The 9,245-nt window shown below is 41.1% G+C and overlaps 1 protein-coding gene across 3 annotated transcripts; it reads left to right on the forward strand.

Annotated features, from left to right (window-relative positions):
- The first annotated feature begins 785 nt into the window (after positions 1-785).
- On the forward strand, positions 786-8,479 carry LOC106569992 (inhibitor of growth protein 4). 3 transcript variants are annotated; one of them, XR_006758880.1, is made up of 8 exons: positions 786-2,527; positions 3,066-3,137; positions 3,308-3,474; positions 3,769-3,883; positions 4,191-4,302; positions 6,425-6,569; positions 6,692-7,112; positions 7,266-8,479. XR_006758880.1 is itself a non-coding variant. In XM_014141822.2 (8 exons), the coding sequence occupies exons 2-8, from the start codon at positions 3,165-3,167 to the stop codon at positions 7,303-7,305; spliced, it is 666 nt and encodes a 221-aa protein (XP_013997297.1). In that variant the 5' UTR covers positions 1,936-2,527; positions 3,066-3,164; the 3' UTR covers positions 7,306-8,479. The 3 variants fall into 3 exon arrangements, 2 of the variants coding, with proteins under 2 accessions (XP_013997297.1, XP_013997295.1); XM_014141822.2 differs by having other exon boundaries at positions 1,936-2,527; positions 3,066-3,189; positions 7,051-7,112; XM_014141820.2 differs by having other exon boundaries at positions 1,937-2,527; positions 7,051-7,112.
- Positions 8,480-9,245: the final 766 nt, after the last annotated feature.

The raw sequence follows: 9,245 nt of genomic DNA on the forward strand, positions 1-9,245 counted from the left end.
AATGTATGGAGTAAAAAGTACATCATTTTCTTTAGGAATGTAGTGAAGTAAAAGTAAAAGTTGTCAAAAATCTAAATAGTAAAGCACAGGTACCCCAAAAAAACTACTTAAGTAGTACTTTTAAAGTATTTTTACTTAAGTATTTTACACCACTGATCATGACCCAGAGGTCGTGGCATGTCCTGTAAGGGTGAAGGAGGTTGAGGTGGCATTTAGGCGCTCCATCGGATCGCCTATGCGGAAGCGATCAAAAGATTTGAGAGAACAAGTGATGTTGAAGAAATGGTAGTGGATGGACCACAGCCCATAGTGAATAGGCCTATTTGTCAACCAAGAGAACTGGACATGCTGTAGGTAAAGAAAGTGGATTTAATGGCGTTCATTGCAACTGTGGCTCAAGTAGCAAGGAAATCAAAGAAATTGGGCATTGTGGCTGCAGCAGACTTCACAGTTGAGGATTTACAAGGGTTATTGGCATCGGAAGATGACGCCTTCTCAGGCTCCTGATTTTGTGTAGGGACTATACATGATTATTGTTTTTAACAGATGAAGTAGGGAGCATTTTGAGGAGTGAGTTTGGATAGTTAATTAGTATTTTTATCCATATTTATTTGTTTTTTGTAATCTTTTATTTTCATTCCGCACAGTTGGTGGCAGCAATACAACTTTTGGGATGTAGTCCACCTTAAACCCAGAAGAAGGAGAATGAGAAGAAGAATTTGATTTCATGTCTGACCGGAAGAACGAGGGCGGACGCCTCAACGGAAATTGAGTCCTTAGAGAAGGCAAGAACAAGATGGTTGTCAGGAGTAGTGCAGTATTATCATAAGGAGACGTATACTTGGAAAACGGAGGAGGAATGGAGGGAAAAAGAGAGGGAGAGGAGGTCTAAGAGAGAGAGGGGAGAAGAGGGTGAGCTTGAGTCAGATAAAAATGGTGGAAAAGGGGAGCTGGCTTGTTAAAGAAGAACGTTAGAAAGGGTAAGCAGAGGGAGCTGAAGACAGGAGGAGAAATGGAAGTGAATGAGGGTGACGTATCGGAGGTGGCAGGTGTGGTGAAGTTATCGGAGACCGAGGTATGCACCGAGGATCAGGAAAAAGATGAGTCTGGCACAGTAGGAGTTTATGGAAAAAGTGGACTCTTGCCTTTTGGCTGATCCATTTGTCATTTCACGGTGGGTGAAAGAATTGTTGGGTAATGTGGAATCGGTGAGGGTAACCAGAAGTGGTCTAGTGATAATTGTTTGTGTTTCTGTTGGTCAGAGGGAGAATGAGCTCGGAATAAAATGAATGTGAGCAAGAAAAGTGAATTGTTTCGTTCTCAAGAAAAGGGCACCAATGAAAGGAGTGATAACTGGGGTAGCAGTAAATATAAAAAGTTGACCAGCTGAGGGGAAAGATTCCCGGTGTATGTGATTGTCGTCATTTGATGCAACGCAGACAGGGTGGCGAGAGTGGGGAACAGAAGAGTCATTGTCTGTTCTTTGAGTTTTGAATTCGAGTCTTTGCCTGACAAAGTGAAGTTAGGATACATAAGTTATCCTGTATGAGCGTATGTGCCGAATACATTAAGATGTTACAGGTGTCAAGCTAATGGGCATGTGGCAGCAGTGTGTAGGAGGGAGGGTCCAAGGTGTGAGAAATGTGCAGAAGTGCATGAAACAAAGGAATGTGTAGCATTGGGGAAAGTAGTGGAATGTGTTCATTGTAGGGGTGCCCATGGAGCTGGGGATCAGAAGTGTCCAGTGCAAGAGAGGCAGATTGCGGTTTGCAAGGTTAGAGTAGTGCGAAAGTTGTCATATGCAGAGGCAATGAAGAAAGTAGCAGAACATGGCCATCCCTGTAGCTCAGTTGGTAGAGCATGGTGTTTGCAGCGCATGGTGTTTGCAATGCCAGGGTTGTGGGTTCAATTCCCACGGGGGGCCAGCATAAAAAAACAAAATGTATGAAATGTATTCATTTACTACTGTAAGTCGCTCTGGATAAGAGCATCTGCTAAATGACTAAAATGTAGAAATGGGTTAAGGGGGAGTAGTAGAGATATACCAGTACTGAGGGATAGGCCAAAGAGTGATATAAGTTTCAGTAACATTGGATTTTTAGCATTTACAGCAATGGTTATCAACTGTACTGCAGGGATGGAATGGAAGTCACATAAAATTGAGGTTGTGGTGGCAGCTGCAGAGAGGTATTTGGGTGTGCGAGACTTGACATCAGAAGAGTTACAGGGTGTGATAGCATGAGGTAGGAATAAATACATTTAATTAGTGGAGTAGGGGGATGTTAATTTAATTTTATATCATTTTGAAATTAGTGAGTGTAGTGTTAGATGGTAGGGTATTTATTTAGTACATTTTTATTTTCCAAGCAAATCATAAGGGAGTTGTACTCCAGTCTAGTAGGTGGCGGTAATGCAACAAATTGGATGCCAACCGCCGTTAAACCTCATAGAAGAAGAAAACCGGAAAAACCTTTGTTTATTATTTTCAAGATGGCGGCGGGAATGTATTTAGAACATTACCTTGACAGTAAGATAGTTTTCCTTTTTCATGTTTTATTCATGAAATAATGTAGAATCCTACTAAAATATTGTGTAATGGAATTTGTTGGTGTATTTCTGTTTTACATGCACGCATAGCTACTCCCAGAACCAGTACCAGGGCTTGAGGAGACTAGAAGCCCAGTTACTGGTTCAGTTAACGTTACTACATAAAAAAGCCCAGAGCAAGGGACAAAGAGCACGCGAGAAAGCTAACTTACGTTAGCTAAGTTAGCGCGCCTGCAACCCAAGTTAGCTAGATGGCCAGCTAACAAAGTGGTGCATAATTGTACCGTTCTTGATCGATTCTAAATGACTTTGTTTTGTTGGGTTCTATTCAGTGGTATCCCCACGTTTACGTAATAACAGTTATACATATTTATAGACCAGCATTGACAATTTTAGTAACGTTACCTAACACACACAAGAAGCTAGCAATGTTGCAGCCCACTAACACTGGTGATACTGGTGTATTTGATTTGGAACCGGTATATAACGTGATATACTGTACAACCTTGTTTTTCTAGGTATAGAAAATCTGCCGTTTGAGCTACAGAGGAATTTCACTCTTATGAGAGACCTGGACACACGGACAGAGGGTGAGACTCTCACACAGATCTGATATTATGATTGTTGCTGTTATCATAACAGGTAAATAGAAAACACTTATCCAGAGTGTCTAGGCTAAAGTCAGAAGTCAGTGTGCATGTAGCCCATGTGATGGTTGTACCCACAATTCACTATAAATTAATTCATCTCTTTCTCTCAGATCTGAAAGGGCAGATAGACTCTTTGGCTCGTGAGTACACGTCAAACACACACACCCTCTCCTCTGAGCAGAAGCTCTCCCTGCTCCGGCAGATCCAGCAGTCATATGGCAAGTGTAAAGAGTTTGGAGATGATAAGGTCCAACTGGCCATGCAGACCTATGAGATGGTGAGTAGGACCTTAAGATGGATACAGTAGACTGGGAATAGAAGTGCTGCTTGGGGTCCATACTAGTAATGAGGAAAGGAACGGTGCTCTTTGGAGAGAGGGTTACCTCAGGTTGCAGGTAAGCCTTACATAGTGAAATATGTGTTATATTCTCAATTAGCATGTTTGATGCAGCTGGAAATGGAAATGTTGACTACCTCCTGCTTCGACTGTTAGTCTAGGCAAGTCGAGATGTCTGTCATTTTTACATGTAATGTCTCAGTCAGTGTCCTGTTATTCATTGTGACCCCTCAGGTGGACAAACACATTCGCAGGCTGGACACAGACCTGGCCCGCTTTGAGGCAGACCTGAAGGAGAAAAAGATTGAGAGCACAGACTATGACTCAACCTCCAGTAAGGGAATCAAGAGTAAGTTCTGTTCAGACACTTTGTGCTCATTTTCATTCAGTTTTGTCCCTTCAACCCAAATGTAACTATTTAGTATTGTCTCATTGACGTTCAACCCTATAGATAGCTGTGAATTGGGCCATGTTCATTATGGAATTCAATGGAAAACATTTAGCATAAACAAACATTTACTTATTCTTATTGGACAAGTCCAGGGAGTCCCTCCTTATTTTATTAGTCTATTTTCTTCTGTTTGGTGCTTAATAAACACAACCCAGGTAAGCTCCAAATGTGTCCATAGCCTAAAGAGTTTTGTGTCTTTTTTCAGGTGAGCTCAGGGGGCCAAAAGAGAAGAAGGTGGCTCGCACAAGGTTAAAGGTGAAGTCAGACGACGACTGCAGCCCCAAAAGCGGACAGAAGAAAGTCAAACTAACACAAGCGTATGTACAATTAAAACATACGTTTCATAGGCTGATGCTTTGTACTAGGGATGCACGATATATCGGTGAACATATCGGAATCGGACGATATTAGCTAAAAATGCCAACATCTGTATCGGCCCGATGTTAATAACCGATGTCAAAGCTACCGTGCATACCTATATAACGTAGGTACATGAAGTAATAACGCCATGTAAAATGTAGTGCTACACGTGCAACACAGCATTCCTAACCTAGCCCACACAATGTCTGCTGTGTGGATCGAGCAGTCATTTGAAAGAGTAACAAAATTTCAGCGAGACAATTCAAAGGCGAAATCCATTAAAGCCAAGATAATGGAATTCATTGCCCTTGACAATCAACCGTTCTCTGTCATGGTTGATGTTGGCTTTCGCCGACTGGTCGAGCACCGGTACACACTACCAAGTGCGCTATTTTTCAGATGTTGCCCGCACTACCGGAGTTACACAGTAATAGCGTCACTACTATTAGCTTCACGACATACATACTATGGAAAGCCGTTTGGGTCTTTGCGTGTCATAAAAGATACACTAGCACTGTCAAAGCTGGACAAAAAAGTCTGCAAACACTGGCCACGAACGATGTGTATACAATACCGCGTTGGTAATAAAGCATTATTTGTTCGACCGCAACTTCTGGGGTAGCTAGCTTTAGCTTGGTACCTAGCTAGCACCAATACAACCAGCCTGAAAACAATGACCAGTAAAAACTGCTGTCATTTTCATTATTCTTAGCAATGATTTTGGAATCCTTGTGACTAAGTATTGTTGTTCGCCTATTGAAATTGAACTTCAGTTCCATGAAAATAAATAGCTAGCCAGCTACTTAACCCTGTTTCCCAAAGCTAACATTATAAGCAGCCAGCTAGCTTCATCTGGCTCGTGACGCTCGACCAGACTGGGTTATGTGTTGTGAAGCTAGCCAGAATAAGGATTAGGCACAATAGTGGAATTTGCGGTTTGCCTACAAAATAAAAGTATGATGTTGACAGTGACGCAAATTAATACAAATAGTAGAATTATGCCATACTTTTATTTTTGAAGGCTAACTGCAAAGTCCACTATTGTGGCTAATTTTACATAGATGGGTCCGAACACCATTAATCAAATAAGAACTGTCTTATAAATTAGGGTAATTTTAGATGATGACACCTAGCTATATAGTTAGCTAGCTAACTATAGCTACTGAAACAGATTATGTTGTGTTATTTGACACTTGACGTATATCTTTTTTGACACGCAAAGACTCAAACGGCGTTCCATAGAAATCCTGGTAGAGAATGAAACGACTGAACAAATGAACAACAAAACTGGGGCGGCAGGTAGCCTAGTGGTTAGAGCGTTGGACTTGTAACCGAAAGGTTGCAAGATCGAATCCCCGAGCTGACAAGGTAAAAATCTGTCATTCTGCCCCTGAACAAGGCAGTTCCTAAGCCGTTCCTAAGCCGTCATTGAAAATAAGAATTTGTTCTTAACTGACGTGCCTAGTTAAATAAAGGAAAAATAGATTTGAAAAAGAAATAGGTTTTGATTATGTTTTACATTTACGTACGTAAATGCCAACAAAATAACTTTTTGGTCAGTGTGATGTGTGTGTAACCTTTATTTAACTGGGCAAGTCAGTTAACAACAAATTCTTATTTACAATGACGGCCTGGACGACGCTGGGCCAATTGTGTGCCGCCCTATGCGACTCCCAATCATGGCCGGATGTGATACAGCCTGGATTCGAACCAGGGACTGTAGTGACGCCTCTTGCACTGAGATGCAGTGCCTTAGACCGCTGCATGTGTGTGTGAACTATTTAACTTTACTAGAATGCTTAAAAGGCCGCTAAAATTTTAAATATCGGTTATCGGTTTCAGTTTTTTTGGCAAGGAAAATATCGGTATCGGGTCAAAAATTTCATACCAGTGCATCACTACTTTGTACCAGATATAAGCAAGACAGCTCATTTTCATCTCCACTCAATTAACTCCCTTGAACCTAACCGAAATGTGCTGTTCTGGTCTTCTCTCACTCTGTATCTTGCAGCAGCTTCTGATGCAGTACATCTCTTCCTCTCAGTATTCATCCCCATTGTCCTCCCTTGTTGTCCTTAGGCCTGAGTTCACAGCCCCTACAGTGAACTTTGGGAACGGCCACCCCTCGGACGTGCTGGACATGCCCGTGGACCCCAATGAGCCCACCTACTGCCTGTGTCACCAAGTGTCCTACGGAGAGATGATCGGCTGTGACAACACAGACGTGAGTCCACAGCTTTCTGCCAATGACGATCTAGTGGTACATGAGCACTAGGTCCAGAGTTGAGGTCAGTTCTTTCAATTCAGGAAGGAAACTGACATTCCAATTCCCTTTTTTTCTCATAGAGAGAAGCAATGACATCACGTCCTGAGATGACGGAATTGAAATGAACCCCAACCCTGATTGGGTCAACTATTCACTATGATCCAATCCTAACCTGATATCTGGGCACTAGAATGTTCCTACAAAAAATACCACATTGACATGAATTTGTGCTTTTACCTAAAAGTCTGATTTATAAAATAGTGTTTAGAAATGAGCGATGGCTTTGGAATTTTTGGCACTTAAATCAAAGATGAATTAAGTAAAACCTAAATAAAGGCTAGTTCCTTTTGGCCCACTAGAGGGCAGTAAAGCATTATAAAAGTATCTCCAGACACTAATGGAATACTAAGCAGAATGTATTGTGTTGGACTCATTGCAGTGCTCCATTGAGTGGTTCCACTTCGCTTGCGTGGGGCTGACGACAAAACCCAGAGGGAAATGGTAAGTCAAGGAAGAGATGGAAATCAGGAATTTAGGATTGGAAAATATAGATTTTTCACCTATAACATGGAAGAGATCAAGACCCTGAACGTACCACCATTTATCTCTCACCCTTTCTTTTCTCTTTTCCTCTCTCTCATTTCTTACGCCCAGGTACTGTCCAAGGTGTACTCAGGAGAGGAAGAAAAAATGAACCTAGAGACAATCATAACCAACAATCATAACGCTAGAGTTTACAAAGGAGGATTCAGTGTTTGTATTGGAACATGGGGAAACCCTCCATAAACACTAACATGGACTCCGCAGGGTCATGTTTAATAGGTCACACCGTCGCAAATTGTTTTCAAACGCAAAACCAAAATGAGCATTTCCTATTGGACAAGTCCAGGGTAGCCCCTTCCCTGTATCAGTCCATATTCTTCAGTTTGGTGTCTAATGAACACGACCCCCCCCCCCAGTATTAGGGTCCCTCCGGTCTGCCATCCTATATAATTCTCTTTGTTAAACAGAAAGAAGCAATGATGGACATTTGACAGAGGTGAAGTTACAGACGTTCCCTAATCATGACTATTATGTTGCATTTTATTTTTGACCTTTATTTGACGGTTGCTTTAATGCTTTTATATGCAGAGTAATATAGGGACGTATACCCTTATTTTACAGCCTCTGGTTCTATATGGCTCTCAGCCACTCGGTTGCTTCATGACAGACTGTAACAGCGACTTCTACTGGATGCTTTTATACTGAACACTATTCAGCCCTGATACATGCAGATCACTGTTCTCTTAATTCACCCCTGGTTATTTCCATATCAGACTTTTGGGGGACAGAACATTTATTGATTAAGCAGAGTCATTGATTTAGTTGATAGATTTGACTCGAATGAGAATATACAGATCTAGATGTCCTAGTTCAGAATGCAGTCGGAAGAAACCTGGACAGAATTTCTCTCGCACATTCACTTAAACAGCAATGACCTGAATTGCAGGTTGTTTGCACAAAAGTAGTGCGCTGGAAATGGAATTGCTTAAAGGAATCTAGATGCTAACACTTTCAAATATATATGGACATTTTGATAGGCCCCAACTCAAATTATTCAACAATGTCCTGTATATTTCTATTATGGAGGGGCATATCTTTGACTGGCTGTGTTTATGAAGAGCCTTATTGATCATTACTGTAAGAATAACAATTTAAATGTGCTTTAAAGTATCAGAGTTACTTGATACTTTGCTCAGTAGGTTTTGACTGGTGCGTCAATATTATTTCAAGTTAAACTAATGAAAATGTATTTTGTTGCCATTTACTTTTTGTATTCAAAGTGTAATTGTAATCTTTTAAGCAATAAAGCTTTTTAAAAAAACATAGTAAAATTACATTTATTTCTAGAAGTTGCTCTATTCTCATTAGCTTAGCATGTGTATTCCTGCTGTATTTCCTGCCTGTAATATTTTTCGGCCCAATGTGCGCGATGTCCAAGAAAGATAGACTCATCTTTGCACGGATAGTATTGACAGAATATCAATCTGAAGTCCTCCAATAGTTTATCACTCTAAGATGTTCTTTCCTTCTACCCACTGTTATTTTGGTAGACATCAAATAACTTCATAAGTCCAACATTGTACACAGCTGGCCCATTCCCTAAGTGTTATATCCCTGTACTATTTCAAACCCCATCACCCTCAATCCAGCTAAAAGTCTCATCACTGCTCTATCATAGACCATAGCATATCCTGTGCTTTACAAAATTCCAGAAGATGTCTGTCTTCCTTTTTTCATATGACAGTAGTGAATTATATAAAATAAATGTGCATATAGAGGCAACTGCCAAAATAAAGGAAACACTTGAGTGAATGAGGGATACAAAGTATATTGAAAGCAGGTGCTTCCACACAGGTGTTGTTCCTGAGAAATTCCTAAGCAAGTAACAGTCCATCATGCTTAGGGTCATGCTGGGCAGGCCCAGTTGCCCATTATTTTGGCTACAATGGCTATACCCCCATAGGATGACAATACCCCCATCCACTGGGCACGAGTGGTCACTGAATAGATTGATGAGCATAGAAACAATGTAAACCATAAGCCATGGCGGTCTCGGTCACTACATCTCAACCCAATTGAACACTTATAGGA

The sequence above is a fragment of the Salmo salar genome, chromosome ssa14, assembly GCF_905237065.1.
Source record: "Salmo salar chromosome ssa14, Ssal_v3.1, whole genome shotgun sequence".
NCBI lineage: Eukaryota > Metazoa > Chordata > Actinopteri > Salmoniformes > Salmonidae > Salmo > Salmo salar.

Bases quoted from the DNA above. Each gene is read 5' to 3' on its own strand.
- LOC106569992 (XM_014141820.2), top strand. From the start codon at position 2,329: ATGGTAGGGTATTTATTTAGTACATTTTTATTTTCCAAGCAAATCATA. The intron at 2,528-3,065 runs GTAAGATAGTTT...TTGTTTTTCTAG, and splicing joins TTTAGAACATTACCTTGACA to GTATAGAAAATCTGCCGTTT. The intron at 6,570-7,050 runs GTGAGTCCACAG...GACTCATTGCAG, and splicing joins TCGGCTGTGACAACACAGAC to TGCTCCATTGAGTGGTTCCA.